Below are 16,360 nucleotides of genomic sequence, written 5' to 3' on the forward strand. Positions count from 1 at the left end.
GTTTTTTCAAAGAAGCAGTATGTGTTTCCTAATTTTGACCATCCAATATTCCCCTGTGATAGAACAGGCATTATTATTAATCAATTAACAAGAAAAAGCCCAGTCATGTTACATTCCACATTAGTAAAAGAGGAGGCGGGTCTGGAACTTCCTAGTATTACGGTTTTTCTATTAAAATGATAATTAAAAAAATATATATATGGCAATGATATTAATTAGGTCTCTATTAATATATAACTTCTGGTAATTCAATTTGATTTGGACCCATCTGTCTTTGAAGGATCTGCTAAGTAAACACAGAGTAACCAAAAGTTTTACACACTAATGAGCTCCATGCAAAAAACTACTCAATAGAAACTTTAAAATTTTTTTCAATTAAGCCCATGATCGATGGAATACTTCAATTCATAAGACAAAATTTTAAAATGTAAACATAAGTTAGATAAGAAAAAAAAGAAAAATACTGTGTTATCCTTCCTCAGTAGTCAACATTTACCTTTCACGCTTGTAGCTTTGGGTGTCCTGTGTGAGGTCCATACTGAAGACTCTCCCAGCCCTACTCTGGTGGCAGCAGTAATCCTCACCAGGTAGACACTATCAGGTTTCAGGCCCTCTAACAGGTGCTCATGAGTGGTCCCTGGGAGCTCCAGAACTTGGATGGAGTTGTCAGTACTCAGGCGGAAGGACAGGCGGTAGAGGACCACCTGGCCCCGCCGATACTTGGCTGGGATTGGCAGCCATGAGACGAGAATATCGGTGGGACTTCGACTTGTCAAACTAATTTCAGGAGGTCTCAGGGGAACTAGTCATACAAGAAAACAGGTTGCTTATAAATATTTAGCATCAAAATTGTCAACTAGCACACCAGTATTTACTGAAGTATCTTAACAGCAACACATCACATAATAAAGGAGAGAGAGATACTTTCAGCCCTAGCTAAGGTTTCCAGTCAAGCAGAGTACAAACCAGAAAGAGGAAGGAAAAAATAATGAGGGAGGATCCGATAGAGAGAACCAAAGAAAGCAAGGCTTTCACTGCTGTTGTTGTGACTGTTCTGATGTTCTTTGGGATTAATAGGAGCTTACTTAATATGAGAATACTTCTCAGTAACCCTAACCAAAATGTCTTAAAACAAGGAAGAGAGAATTACAGAAGAATGGAGAAGCTTAGGACACCAGGGTTATAACCTGACAAATAATTTTAAGTGTTTAGTAAGAGTTGTATCTTAAAAATTAGTGTGAATTTTGTATTCCTAATTATAATATATGGCGCTTAATATGAAAACAATGTTTTTTCCCTGTAAATAATTCGAATACAAAAGGCAGTCCAGGAAAATGAGCCAGGTAAACTGGGAGGCAGTCTAATATTAAGAGCTAAGATGGGTTCTGGAGTTCGTCTCTGTGTAACTGAATCCCTGTTATATCAATTACTACTGTCTGTGTGTGATCTTGGCCAAATTAATTTCTCTGTGTCTAGGTTTCTTCATATACAAAATGGGGATGAAAAGAATAGCTTCTTCTACAGGCTTTCCTACCTCAAGTAATGGCAATTATTTGTCCAACTGCTCAAGACAAAAACCTTGGTGTCACCCTTGACTCCTCCATACACTCTCCACGTTCAATCCTATGACTCTACTACTCACACGGCCACCCCCTTGGTCCCTGCACCATCACCCTTGGCCTGTTTTGTTGCAACAGCCCCCTGACAGATTTCCCTGCCTCTGCCCTCTTCTTCACCACCTAGTCTCCAATACATTTGCTGTTAAATTGCAAGTCAGATCTTGTCTCTCTTCTGCTCAAAATAGCTCCCATTTCACTCACAGTAAAAGCCAGAGTCCTCATTATGGATTCATACACAGCCCTACCTACTTATATGGCTGGTTCCTCATTCATTCTGTGCCTCATCTCCTACTGCTTTCTGCTTGTTCCCTCCAGTCCAGCCGTGCTTGTGCTTCAGGCCCTTAGCAATTTCCATGTCCTTTCCTAGAATTCACGTCCCCCAGTCATTTGCCTAGCCAGCTCCCTCATTTTCATTTCCTTCAGGTCTTCAAATGTCACCTATTACATGAGGTATCTCTGTCTAAAGCCTTACCCCTTTCTCTGCTTTTCTCCCCTTCTCCTCAACACTTATTACTATCTAACAGAGCCTATCATTGATTGTTTATCTTATTTATTGTTCCTCTGTCCCTTCTCCCACAACAGAGAGTAAGCTCCACAAGGTATGGGACAATTTTTTGTCTCTTTCATTCACTACTAAATACTGAGTAACACACAGCACGTACTCAATAAATATTTGTTGAATGAATGAAATAATAGGTAGGAAAGGGAAAACCAATCAAGCATTTCTGAGTCCTTTATGTGTATGAACTCATGAATTCTCACAAAGACCCAGTGAAGAAAGTGCCATTATCATTTCTACTTTATAGCTGAGGACACTGAGGTACAAAGAAGTCAAATCACTTACCCAAGGTCACACAGCTTGTAAGTGAAGAAGTAGATCTAGAGCCTATATTCTTATCCCCAACACCCTACTATCTCTTATATAACAATGGTTCTTCTATCATAGGGTTATGTGGGGATTAAAGGATATAAATGGAGGGAACGTTTTTAGAACACGCAGTGTTAGACACTCCAAAAGTGTTAGTTGTATCTGACGGGCACACTAGGAGACCCACACATCTCAGTCTGAGAAGTACAGGCTGAGGAAATGGGGGAATACTGATGCAGAAAATTGAAAAGCAGTGTCAGAAGTCCGTATGTTATCCAGAAAACAAAATGAAAATTAAACAAAAAAGTTGCAGAATTAAGGAAAGGTTTAAAAGGAGAAAAACTTTGAGATCACAGCTTAATTGGAATTGGCAAGCTTTAACCAGTAGCTTGCTATGCTAAGACACATTTTCTTGAAGGGTATGGGGGAATACACCTCATATACCAAACAAACCCAAAACAACTACAACAAACACCAGCCTGTGTTTCACCTTAGATATGCATGTCAGAAGTTGTTAAATGTAATTAGGTAACCAGAGAGGTCATGGTTCACTCTAAAATGGAACAGACTCTTAAACGAAAACTGAAATGTGGAATTCATCATCCAGATCAATGACAATTTTTTCATTTAGTAAAAGTCTGAATTTATAAACATTTACACAAGTAGTAGTATAGAGATATAATAGATCTGGGACCAAATGGACAAAGAAAAAGATGTGAGAATCATTTATATAAAAATGTTTTGAAAACTAAAGGTGGACCATTTCCTGAGGATGCGAAAACATGTGTAAAGGAAGAATAGTATAATTAAGTATATGTTAAACAATCCCCCTTTCACACTGCAGAGTACAAAAATGGGCCATGGAGAGGCCCTGAAGAGAGAGATGAAGAGTCAGAGGAGGAGAAACAGTTCTCCAGCACTATTTTAATGGATAGAATTTCCCACCGTTATAAGAGTATATGGAGGCCTGCCCTCAAAAGGACAGCAACTCAATTTCCAACCCCAGGTAACAAACTGAACAGGCAATACTTTCCTGCTTGTGCAGAATAAGCACAATGTATCTAAAAATAAACTAACTGCTATCTGATTTTATAAGAATTTTTTTAGCTGACAAGTACTAAACTTCTTAAACTCCCAGTTTCAGAAGTCCAATGCCTCTGACCTCCAGTCATTACATACACTCAATATGTAACTGTCATTATATTTTTTCCCGCCTAGAGAATCTCACATTTTGTTCTCCTCAGTAAAGAAAAGAAAACAAACCAAAAACCCTGCAACGCACTTACAATTTAAACAAGGAACTTGAAGAAACAGAAGGACAATTTTGTTATTAAAATTTGTATTACGAATTATAAATGAAAGTGCTCTTCATCATGTTACTGCCAAAAACTGAGAGTAAGATTTGAAATGGTAAATTAGCCTGCTGGTTATCACATTTGTTTTTGTTTTTAAACCAAAACCAGGATATTTTCTCTGAGTTAGAACACATATTCATTGAAAATGATAAAGTATATTACTGTTCATGCTGAGATGACCCAGAGTCACGTTTTCTTACCATCCTCTAAAGTGTTCTGTGTCACGTGGTCGGACATCTGGCTGGCTCCCATTGGCATATAAGCCACAATGTAGAAAGTATAATTGCTGGCAGGTTCCAAGTCATCAATAAGATAATGAGTTGTGTCATTTCCGATGACTACTTGATACTCTTCATTGTTTAAACCTAGGTTAAGGAATCAGTGTCTAAAAATTATGAATATTCAAAATAAAATTAACAAGACCATTACCATTTTCTTCCACTATGAAACACTGGTCCTTGGATCTCTCTGTTATCTTTTGTGACCCTTTAAAACATGTGAATAGGAAGGTTTTTATTTTCTAAAAGTAACCATGTCTTGTTACAAATTACTAGCTTGAATTTTTCCTGAATAAATCAAACTGAAAACAATTAATCTTCTCTAAACATCATTTAACATCTAGTCAAAACCCAGAGCAGAGACAATGTACAGCAGTAACACAACAGAGTTTAATGCTACAGAACACTGTAGCTCATTAACAGTGTAAATTTTACTTGCTTAAACTCATGGTTTCCTTTTTCTTTTAAACATAAATGGAGAGACAGTAGGGAATGTAATGGCTCTACTCTTTATAAAAACAAACCAAACCAAAAGTTGTCCTGCAAAAGATCTCATTTTGCCCCTAGAGATTCTATTAAATTTGACTGACACAAGTTGTTCTTTTTACTTATATTGAAAGCAAAAGAACTGGGAGGCACAGAATGTGCTTCAAAATGTTTTGTTCCACAATGAGGTTTTTTTTTCCCCCCCCTAGAGAGGAAAAAAATTCTCAGCAATTCTTAATAAAATATGCATAGCAAGGTATAGAAGAGGATTTGTCTTTGTGGGATTTAATTCCTACAGAGTAAACTTGTAAAGTGGAACAAGAGCACTGGCAGCTACTGTGCTTTGCGAACAATTCACAGTAAATGCACGTCAACTTAATCAAAACTCTCTAAGGATGGAGCCCCTTCTCTCCACACTGGATTTATAAACAAAACAGAAGGCAAATTCCACTATTAAGTTTTCCCACATTTCTGAATTAACTTGATAGCATTTTAATTAGACAAGATTACAGGCATTTCACAACAGACTAGCTAATGGTTCGTTAATTAGGAACTGCATAGTACGATTTCTGACCTACCAAACAAGGTCCTTGAGTTCGAATTAAAAAGCCTTGTTCTGCCTTTGAATAGACCACTGAGCCGCATGTGGAGGGCTCTAATGAAACAACCATAATAGCGAACAAGAGTGGTCTCCACTAAAACCAGCATTCCTTTTACCTTCTTAAATCATTAAAAAGGGAATTAACATACTCCAACATGCTCAGTTAACAGACTTTCATTCTTCTTGCTACCATGACCCCTGATTTAAATTCAAAATACTCCTTTTCAAAATACTACTTCAAAGTACAAAAAACAAACAACAACAAACCACCTGTTTGTACAGACAATTTTATTATATCACCATTCTTTGGGTATCTGAATTTGTTTGGAATGTCTATCACATAAAAAGTAGGCTGTTTTGTATATAACTAAAATCTGTAAACCTCTGCCATTGTTTCCATGAGAAATCAATAGTGAAATCTCTAGGATTTATAACTAGTTTTTCCTCTAAATTTTTGCCAAAAGAAAATATGAGGATAAAAAAGATTCCAGAAATGGAACTGAATAAAAATTTTAAGAAAGATTTGATATTTACTTTTACATAATAAATGAGATATCAATAAAGAGTATCCTGCTCAGTTTTTAGAAAGATCTATGAGATTTCAGAAAAATAATCAAAATATATAAAATCATATTACGGGGAATCTGAAAATGTTTACTTTCCCCTTTAAAAATAACATGCTATAGTGACTACAGTTCACCTTATTATTTTATTAAGCAGTTACACCATTGTTCCTATGTAACTGCATACTTAAATTGATATATTTAAGTCTTAGGGAAGGAATTTACATCTCGGCTGAAACGAAATTCCTAAGTACACCACTCTGTAACTTTTAGCATGCAGAGATGGTACTTATTTCTAAACAGAAAATCTTAAACTATACTTATATACATAAAGTACACAACAATACAAAATTTAACAAAAAATTTATACACAGGTGATATAGTAATTACTTTATTAAAAGAGGTAAATGCCACAGAACCTCAAAAATATTTTGTGGATTATGTGAGACATCATTTATATTGAAAACAAATCCCTGACAGTAAATAGCACATAAAAATAAACAGTACTCAAATTGCTTACCTTCTGCTTTCATGTAGTGCACAGAATAAGCGATGACTTTGTCTGAATTATAAAGCGGCCTCTCCCAAGCTAAAAGGATGGCTGAACTTGACATGGTTTCAGCATGCACGTTATAGGGAGCACTGGGTCTGTCTTCTGACATTACTACAGTCAGTCTGGCTCTAGATAAAATAGATCCTTGGCTGTTCTCAGCCATGCACTGATAAATAGCATCATCTTCAGGAATAATCTGGTTAATTACCAATTTACTGAGGAAAGAAAAAAATTATTTCAATGAAAATTCTAAGGATGACATAAAAATAAAGTTAAGCTATTACTAAGTGCACTCTTAATTTTAAAAAACAAGTTATTAAGAACAAAAAACTGTGTGACCAGCCCTATGAAAAAAATCTATATGAATTGCTTAAAATTACTCTTATTTTCTGAGTCTATATAAATAAGTACTTGTGATATCCAAATCCTGTTTGCTTTAGGTGACAGCTTAATCTCTTCTTTAAAATTTGGCTTTTATTAAGAAAGTATATTAATCTGTAGTAGCATCTAAATTTCTGTAACATTGCAATGCTACAGAAAATTCAGGTCAACAAAAATGTTCAAAAGTTTTGTTCAACATACAAGAGTGATACAAGAAGATTCATATTTATACTAATAAAAATGAGTTCTTAAAATCATTAAGTTTGAACTGTGGAGGAACTCTTAGAGACTTATTTATTTCCTTTGAACTTCCTCACTTTATGGAACAAGGAACTGAGACTCCAAAGGGTTAACGTGCTTGCTAATAACTTAGCTGGTGGCTTACCAGGACCAGAACCCAGGTCTGGGGAACTGTTTCAACATTCATTTCATTATAATCTCCCACTTCCACGATCCACGTATAAAATACAAAAGGATTTCTGACATGCTGATATTACACTCTTAACTTTATTTCTTATTGATTTTACTTCAGTTTAAAATACCAGGATAATTTAGGTATTTGATATTATAACTATAACCGTTTCACATAAGAATTACTAAAGCCATTATATCTTATCTAAAATAGTAGCAAAGTGACTTAGCCCACCTGTTGTACATTTTAATTCTACCATTTGAATGTATCTTCCTTCCGTTTTTCAACCATGACATTTTGGGTGAGGGGATTCCTTCTGCCTGACATACAAATCGAGCAGTACCAGCTCGAGGCCTCGTTAAACTTTCTGGCCATTCGACAAATGAAGGAGGAGCTATTTTTAAAGAAAAAAGAAAATATTTTTGTGGTCCAAACAGGAATGATATAGAGTCAAGGAAGAGTACAGCAAGTGACGCAAGTCCCACCCCTGAAAATATTTGATATTCTGAGCTTCCTGTCTACACTCTACATTTATCTATCTCTCCAGATGTCTTTTCTCTGCATTGCTCAGTTAATGTCCACTTTCCCCAGGCTTTTCCCATTGACACCATCTATACAAACACACTAAAAATATGTGTGCCATAATCCTAACTTAACCAAGCCCAATATACAGCCGCTTGTGAATGCATGGAGACAATAGATTAAAATCTTAGACTGGTCAATGGGTATATGAATTTGTAGGTGGGTGAGAAGGAAATTAAAAAGGAAGCTTAAATTAACTAAGAAGAACCATAATGTTATAAAAGCAAACAGGATGGTAACTTCAGAGTGATTCTAGTTATATTTTAACGTAGGGCTTTAATTTCCTCCTAAAATTCATCACTGGTTTACAATTTTATATCAACACTACAAAATTCAAGAAAAGTGGAAGTAAGCTACGAGATAAAACAGCAAATGTTAAGATGTAAGATTCTCCTGATTGCAGAAGGAAAGAAAACATACCTAATACAGTTAAAGTTGCCATGGCAACCGTAAAGTTGCGTGTGCCCGGGGTAGTGGCCCGACAAACATATACTCCAGCGTGTTGCAGCCTGATGTCAGATATCATGAGATTACCATTTCCAAGTACCCGAGTATTGAAGACATCAATGGACTTGTGATCTATTTCAAAGAGAACAGTTCAGTTAAAACAATGCAACATGTGATCTAAAATTTGTCAAAAGATCACTATTCAAACAATCATTATTATAAAAAGTCTAAAATTTTCTATGCTAAAACTTTTCCTCTACACACTGAAATACCAGAAAGTTAAAAGCCACATAATTGCCAAACATGTGTGCTGTATATAAAATAAACATGTTATCAGTTTCACCCGTATGAACAAAGTTGAAGGAAAAGACTTTTTTTTTTTTCCTAAGACTTACCAAGACGGCTCCAAGAAATGATTGGTTTGGGATTTCCTGTGGCCGCACATTCTAAAACAACAGTCTGATGAAGAGATGTTGTTATGTTCTGTGGACCTGCTATAATGGTTGGTGTGTGGAAGGATTTAGACTCCTTACCTTTGAGATGGAAAAGGCAGGATATAAGAAAAAATTATAAATAAGATATAATGAATGAAATGAGTTAAAATATCTATTCTGAAGTTTTTCACTTTTTTCTTTTTTGAAAAACAACTTTATTGAGATATAGCTCACCCATTTGAAGTATATAATTCAATGGTTTTTAGTACTTTCAGAGTTATACAACTATTACCATAATCAATTTTAAAACATTTTCATCACCCCAAAAAGAAACTCCATCCCATCAGCAATCACTCCCCAATCTCCTCTCCCCATAGCCTGACAACTACTTTGTGTCTCTGGATTTGCCTAATCCAGACATTTCAGAAAAAAGGAACCATACATTATGTGGTCTTTTGGGACTGGCTTTCCACTTAACATAATGTTCAAGGTTGATCTAAGCTGTAGCATGTACCAGTACTTCATTTCTTTTATTGAATAATAATAATAGATTAATACTTAATTAAATGGATAAGACACATTTTATTTATCCATTCACTGGTTGATGGACACTTAGGTTGTTTCCATATCATCCACTTTTAATTGAGGTTCAAACACTGACTTAATGCTTTCACTAATCTTGTTAGGAATTTATGTGACAGTGGGGAGAAGAAAGAAGTGTGAGAGTGCTTTTGTCTTTATGCTTCATACCAAGAAGCTAATAGATACCACCTAAAATTAAAACATGGCATTAAAAATTTAATTTAAGTCTCAATGTTTCTGTGAAAAAATTTTTAGTCTTAAAGGATCTTTAGGAAGTAATATCTCTTGTGAAGAGTAAACACTCACGTGAAGTTCAACAATGTCTTTAGGTCTGGTTTTCTTCCACTACATTCAAGTAAATTTAATTATTTAAAAATAAAAAACTAGCATCTATGTATAATTCCATTTTAATAAAATAAATATTTCTTTCTTCATATCATCTCTCAAGCCAGTTTCCCTTCTAACTATATTTATGAACAGTAAAATATATGAAATTATGTTCACTTAATGTTAACAGTGATAATCTCTGGATATGGAACTAGGGACATTTTTAAAATATATCTTTGTACTTTTTACACTGTTTAATGTAAAAAAAGTTATTTTACTTTTACAGACATTATTCTTTAAAATAAAACATGCATCATTTCTACAAATGCAAATTATAATTTTTCTTAAAACAACAAACAGAAAAACCCAAACTGGAAACAAATGTATTTTTATTGACAATGGACAATTTTAGTGGAAATAGATGATTATTATCATCTATTTGATATTTGATTATTATCATCTAAATAGATGATTATTATCTCTTTTTTGAGATTTTCTGTATTTTATATTTTAAAAACAAAAATGAAGTATTTACAAAACAAAAATTCAATCTTTCTTAAAGATGTTGACATTGACATATAAAACAAGTTAGTTTGAGAAGAAGGTTGCTTAAATAGATAAAAATGATCATTTTCCAAATAGATTACAATAAAATTTAAATGTAATTGAAGTACTACTTTACGGTATACTATTATAGCCAGAGAAGGCAAATTAATAGCTGGTCCCATTAAAAACTGAAAAATCAACTTATGTGTGGTACCTGGAATCACCGTGAGCAAGGCCTCCATACTTTTACGTCTGTGGGCTACAGTAGCAGCAACACAACGGTAATTTCCAGCATCCTTTTGATCAACATCATAGATCTGCAATACTCCTGTTGGTAATGCAGTTACCCTGTCATGAGAGGAAAGATGATTAAACTCTCTGTAGTAGATTTTATATTTTATCTTAACATATATTCTATGATAAGAATTCATATACTCAACCTTTTAAAAATGCCAGATGCAATAATACTTTAAAGACTTTAAAAAATATTAGCTGGATTCAATTGTTTTCATTTGGGTTACTACAACTCTCTAAAACATAAGTAATTATGCTGTACCTCAGCAGTCCTCAACCTTTTTGGCACCAAGGATGGGTTTTGTGGAAGACAATTTTTTCCCCGGTCCCCCCAGGGATGATTCGAGCACGTTACATTTATTGTGTGCTTTATTTCTATTATTATTACATTGTAATATATAATTAAATAATTATACAACACACCATAATGCAAAATCAGTGGGAGCCCTGAGCTTGTTTTCCTGCAACTAGATGGACCCATCTGGGGATGGTGGGAGACAGTGACACCTGAAGTGTGTTGCTTATGTCCTGTCTACTCTGTAAGATGCAACTTAATTGTCACTTACCACTGATAGGGTTCTGATATGAGTCTGCAGGCAACTGATTTATTATGGTCTCTGTGGAGCCAAACCTCTCTGCTAATGATAATCTGTATTTGCAGCCGCTCCCCAGTGCCAGCATCACCACCTCGGCTCCACCTCATATCATCAGGCAGTAGATTCTCATAAGGAACGTCCAACCTATATCCCTCGCATGTGCAGTTCACAGTAGGGTTTGCGCTCCTATGGGAAGTTAATGCTGCTCAGGAGACGGAGCTCAGGCGGTAATGTGAGCGATGGGGAGCGGCTGTAAATACAGATGAAGCTTTGCTGCTCACCCGCCGCTCACCTCCTGCTGTGCAGCCTGGTTCCTAACAGGCCACGGGCAGGTAACGGTCCATGGCCCGGGGGTTGGGGACCCCCGCTGTATGTGATTTGTGAAATCTATCAGTGTAATTTTACACAGAATCTCACTTGACATTATAGCTTACATATAGCTAACTGGTGGTCTAGAGTTTAGTATGATATTTTTCAAATACCTGATTTTTTGCATTTTAATATCTATGTACTCTCCAAGATATATCTGAATGTAAGTTTTTTTTTTAAAGCTCTTCCTTGAATAACTTTGTCCATCTTAGTTCTCTCTACCATTTCAGCAAGGGATTTTTGCCTCCTAAGGAATATTACTACTCATCAGGATTGGAATCAAACTAGGTGTGTGTATGCGCGCGAGTGTGTGCACGTGTGTGTGTATGTGTGTGTGTATGTAGTGCAGAGGGGGTTGGTAAGCAGAAGGCAGAGATGGAAGTGGGCAACCACCACTGCGTATATGGGAGACCCTTATACCAGCACTATTATCCCCAGCACTAAAAGTGTAATTCAGCTTCCTAAATCCTTGGGCTGCCATCCAGGTACTCAGGTGGTCCCATGATTGGAAAAGATGATTGAGGAAAGGAACAAAGCACTAAGGTAGAGTATCTGAATTCTGATCTGAACCAAAAAAAACAGGAACTATGCCCCATGTACCAGAGACTGATGATCTAATTCTTTGCCTAAGTTTGAAATGTCTTTAAGAAATTGGTTATTGCTACCATAAACGAAAATAAGCTCCACAGTGGTCTTTCCCCATATACAGTTTTATGATGAAGTCCTTGTCATTCCTGTATCATATTCAAAGACAAAAGCTGTATTTACCTGTCCATAGTTACAGGTAGAGTTGTCCGATTTAATTCCCACGTTATGACTGCAGGAGGGTTTGATGAAATCTTGCATGCAAATCTAGCAACTCCACCTTCTTGGACCTCAGTAGAAATTGGCTGAACTTCAAATGCAGAAATAGCTATAAGATAAAGTTCGTCAAATTCAGAATAAGTACCTGCACTACCATACTATACTTGGAAATAACATTATGCTAGATATTATTTATCAAACTTGAACTCCTGCCCAGACATACGGCCAACTCAACTTAACAAGCACAAAGAGAAATTAAGGAATAATTTTAGAAATACCACTGGGCAGTTGTCCAGCTAAAGGAGTTTGGTCTTTCCCAAAATGAAATTCTCAACAAACTCAGATCTATTTCAGAAAAAAATTAATATAACTGAAACAAAAATAAGCAATTACCAATGGTATGTAATGATATACTAAGCTGTGTAGTACAAATCTCAAACACTATTGTATTTCAGAGGAGAGGGAGATCAATAAAGACAGATTAGTCAGGTAAAAATCTTTTACAGGGATTGGTTGTGAATTGAGGTTTGAAGAACGCTTTGGGTTTAGATGGAAGGAGAAAAAAAGGACATTCCAGGTTAAAGGAGCAACATGACGGCAAGCACAGAAGTAAGAAATGTGCAGCCTGCGTTCACAAGATTCTACGGTAACAGCCAGGACTAACTATTGTAGAATAGATCAGAAAAAGGGTTCATGGAAAAGTGGAAGGAGAGTAGAGATAAAACAGATTTGTATCATGGTACAAATTAAGGCCTCACTGAAAAGTTCTGAGCAAAGGAGTGTCATGAAAACAGTAGTGTCTGGGAAAAATTAATCAGGTATTGTTAGATAGGATGGATTGAAGAAAAAGAGCCTTAAATCAAAAGACCAACAGGCTCTTTAAATCAAAATGAAAGAACTGGGTGGTGGCAGTGAGAATGGAGAGATTCTACAGGTATAATGAAAACTGAGACTTGGTTCTTATTAGACAGACATGTCACTCCATGTCTGGAATCAAATGAGGTTGGTATTGTTGGAGCAGAATGAGAGAGGAAAGAGTGAAGACAAATGATGTGTCTGATGAATAAAAAGGTACACAGACTCGAGAGACTATCTTTAGACTTAAATAAGTCTTAAGTGTTGATATTTTCTAGATAATTCTTCTTTAGTATTCTAGACAAGCCTCTAGGAACTGGTCATCATGTCCATGGTTTCACATTTTGATGGAGTCCAGACTCCAGGTAATAGTGTAGCTTGCCTTCCCTCTACTAAGTCTTCCAGGATATAAAGAAAGGGCCCCAATGATAGTCTTACTCCTCATCCTCAAACTCCAGTTCAAAAAATATATATGCCTTTACAATTTACCAATAAAATGAGAAATTCTGAAGAAAAATAGAAGGAATAAGGGCTAGATGCCTTATGCTTCATTAGACTGGGAAGGGTAAAAGGTCACAGAAGACTAACAAACTCTGCCTTGGACTTGACTTCATTAATCTGTAAATGAATCATGGGCCTTTAGAGGTATGGAACAAAGTCAGTGAATAAAAGTGAAAATATTCTTAGGAGTATCAACTTCCAAGAAGGGTGGAGTGGGGGTAAATTAATACTTTATTTATGTAGGTAACAGAAAATTCCTACTTCTTTAAGAACACTGGTTTTCAAACTGCTGCTGTCAGTGGACCCACAAGGTCAAAAGCATTTTTATGATAATCATCCTTTGCCTTTTTCACTTTCATTTCTGTTGAGTATATAGTGTTTCCAGAAGCTACATGATGGATGACAAAGCAACAGACCTAATGCAGTGTGAGAATCCAGCTGTCTTCTATTAAGCTAATTAAAGAGATTTGGGCAAATGTAAAACAATGTCACTCCTCTCACTAAAATGTTTTGGAAAATAGTTATTTTTCATTAAATGTGTATGTTAATATATAATTGATCAATGCTTTAATTTCAAAATTAATTAATGAATATTTTTAAAATTTCTAAGTTTCGATTTCTAATAATAAAGTATCAATAGATATAACCCATATAAATAAAAGTTCTTTGAGGTCCTCAAGAAGTTTTAAGCATATAAAGAGTGAGAGTGGGCTTCCCTGGTGGCGCAGTGGTTGAGAGTCCGCCTGCCGACGCAGGGGACACGGGTTTGTGCCCCAGTCCAGGAAGATCTCACATGCCGCGGAGCGGCTGGGCCTGTGAGCCATGGCCACTGGGCCTGCGCGTCCGGAGCCTGTGCTCCGCAACGGGAGAGGCCACAACAGTGAGAGGCCCACGTACCGCAAAAAAAAAGACTGAGACTAAAATGTTTAAGAATCACTATTCAAGAACACCAAACTCTCAAAATCAATACAGTTTTTCTTTTTAATTGCTTCTGTAATCACTTTCTAGGATATTAATCTATTTACAAATAACAATGTAAGCTTATCTTTCATTTAATTAACTAAACTTTTGTCGAATATATTCATATTTCGGGGGAATTAAGACCTAAGTTTTGAAAAGTTTAATGCCTGCTTTATGAATTATTAATTGCTCTTGATTCCATATTTATTTTTTCCATGTGTGAGGACATGACCTTTAGCTTTAGTTGTCATGGATAATCCCATCTATATTCAATTTACAGACTTCAAAGTGGGAATTTTTATCTTACTCTTTCCCAGCATTTACCTCCCCAGATTGAAATATCTAATATAGTTTAACTTTTCTTCATAAAGCAGTAGTTCCTCCAACCCCATCTATTTGAACAATTTCTTCTTCCTTTATCCCATTACAATGAATCAAGCACCTAATTCAGTATGTTTTATCTGATACACATATATATGAGACATATCTCTATCTATCAATATACATCTCATATCTGACTTCTCTCCATCCCTAATAGTACTCTTTTTTTATTCAGGTCCTTATCACCTACTGCCTGGAAGTCTTGCTGGAGTGTCTTAGGTGACATCTGTCCTGACAACAGAGTTACCTTCCAGAGTGATGGTCATAAAATACAAATTTGATTTGTGTTACTGATGAATCATTTAGTCCCTGCAAAACTCTGTCACTTTGTATTCAACCACTTGAAATTATGTTCCACAGACACAACTATTTCTAATTCTCTGAATATACCCTATTTCACACTTCTGAGCATTTATATGAGCTTTCCTTCTCTTTCAAATATCCTAGGTCTCTTTGTCCAGCTGGTGAAATCCTATCATCATTTAAAGCCTAGTTCTCTTGTCTGAACCTTTGGGAAGCTGTTCCTGACCTTCTTCTCTACTTCTGTAAAATGAAGACCTTTATTGCTACTTTTATCCCACAGTATTATAGTCACTTATTCACAAGTCTTTCTCCCATTCTACACTCCGAGCTCAGTGAGGCTGAGTAGTGGGCCACATTCTTTGCAGGATCCCTTAAGTCAATGAATGGCACAGACTCGGCACTAAAACAATACTTGTTGAATTAAACTGAAATTTAAAAACTGTTTTCCAATTCTATTAGGTCTTTAAACAAAGTAACCAGAAATGTAGGGAGTTTCCCAGGTATAAATACCAAGGCTTGGGATGAGAAGAAAATAATGCTTTTTATTATTTTGTTTGCTATAACTCTAAAGAGCCCCCCATACTTCAGTGTATTATTTTTAGAGACAAATATCTGTCCCTCCTCTCTTAAAGGATTTTTATGAAGATTAAATAAACCAACATAGTGAGGGCTTTTTATATATTATACAACTTTTTATCAGTGCTGTGATTACTGAGAACAATATAATCACTCTGTTATCTTGAGTAATTTCCCTCCAACCACTTAGGCACTTGAGAGTTGTTTTCACTCTGAATCTCATCTAATCAACCAAACAATATGATGTCTCTGAACCACTACCTTTGAGCAATTCCCTCTCTTTCCCAGACAAATAAGTCCATGAAACCCATAAGCATTTTTTACTACAAAAACTAAACTAATTTTGCACTTTAGGTCAAATGGGCTAGAACTTTGGAGTCACAAAAGTCTGAGAACTAAAACATAAATGGATGTATCCTATAATACAGCAAGGATATTTATTTACTTTTGGTGGTGTGTGTGTGTGTGTGCGTGTATATGAAACAACTTTACTGAGATATAATTCACATTGCATGTGATTTACATTCCATAATTCACCCACTGAAAGTACACAATTCGATGGATTTTGGTATATTGACCGAGCTTGCGACCATCCCCATAATCAATTCTAGAATATTTTCATCACTTCAGAAAGAAATCCCATATCCTTCAGTTATCACTCCCTAATCTTTCCACCCCCTCCCCACC

General features: G+C 35.8%; 1 protein-coding gene across 1 annotated transcript in view; it reads right to left on the minus strand.

The window, feature by feature from the left end:
- The window catches only part of PRTG (protogenin), a 129,545-nt gene that overhangs the window by 61,012 nt on the left and 52,173 nt on the right, over window positions 1-16,360 (minus strand). Inside the window, exons 3-10 of the mRNA XM_067751833.1 lie at window positions 12,062-12,206; window positions 10,249-10,382; window positions 8,541-8,678; window positions 8,119-8,277; window positions 7,351-7,510; window positions 6,291-6,538; window positions 4,043-4,207; window positions 497-802 (exon numbers count right to left, since the gene is read on the minus strand). Coding sequence (XP_067607934.1) covers window positions 497-802; window positions 4,043-4,207; window positions 6,291-6,538; window positions 7,351-7,510; window positions 8,119-8,277; window positions 8,541-8,678; window positions 10,249-10,382; window positions 12,062-12,206 — 1,455 coding nt within the window. The remainder of the gene's footprint in view (window positions 1-496; window positions 803-4,042; window positions 4,208-6,290; window positions 6,539-7,350; window positions 7,511-8,118; window positions 8,278-8,540; window positions 8,679-10,248; window positions 10,383-12,061; window positions 12,207-16,360) is intronic.

Source organism: Pseudorca crassidens, chromosome 1 (genome assembly GCF_039906515.1).
Source record: "Pseudorca crassidens isolate mPseCra1 chromosome 1, mPseCra1.hap1, whole genome shotgun sequence".
In the NCBI taxonomy this organism is placed as follows: domain Eukaryota; kingdom Metazoa; phylum Chordata; class Mammalia; order Artiodactyla; family Delphinidae; genus Pseudorca; species Pseudorca crassidens.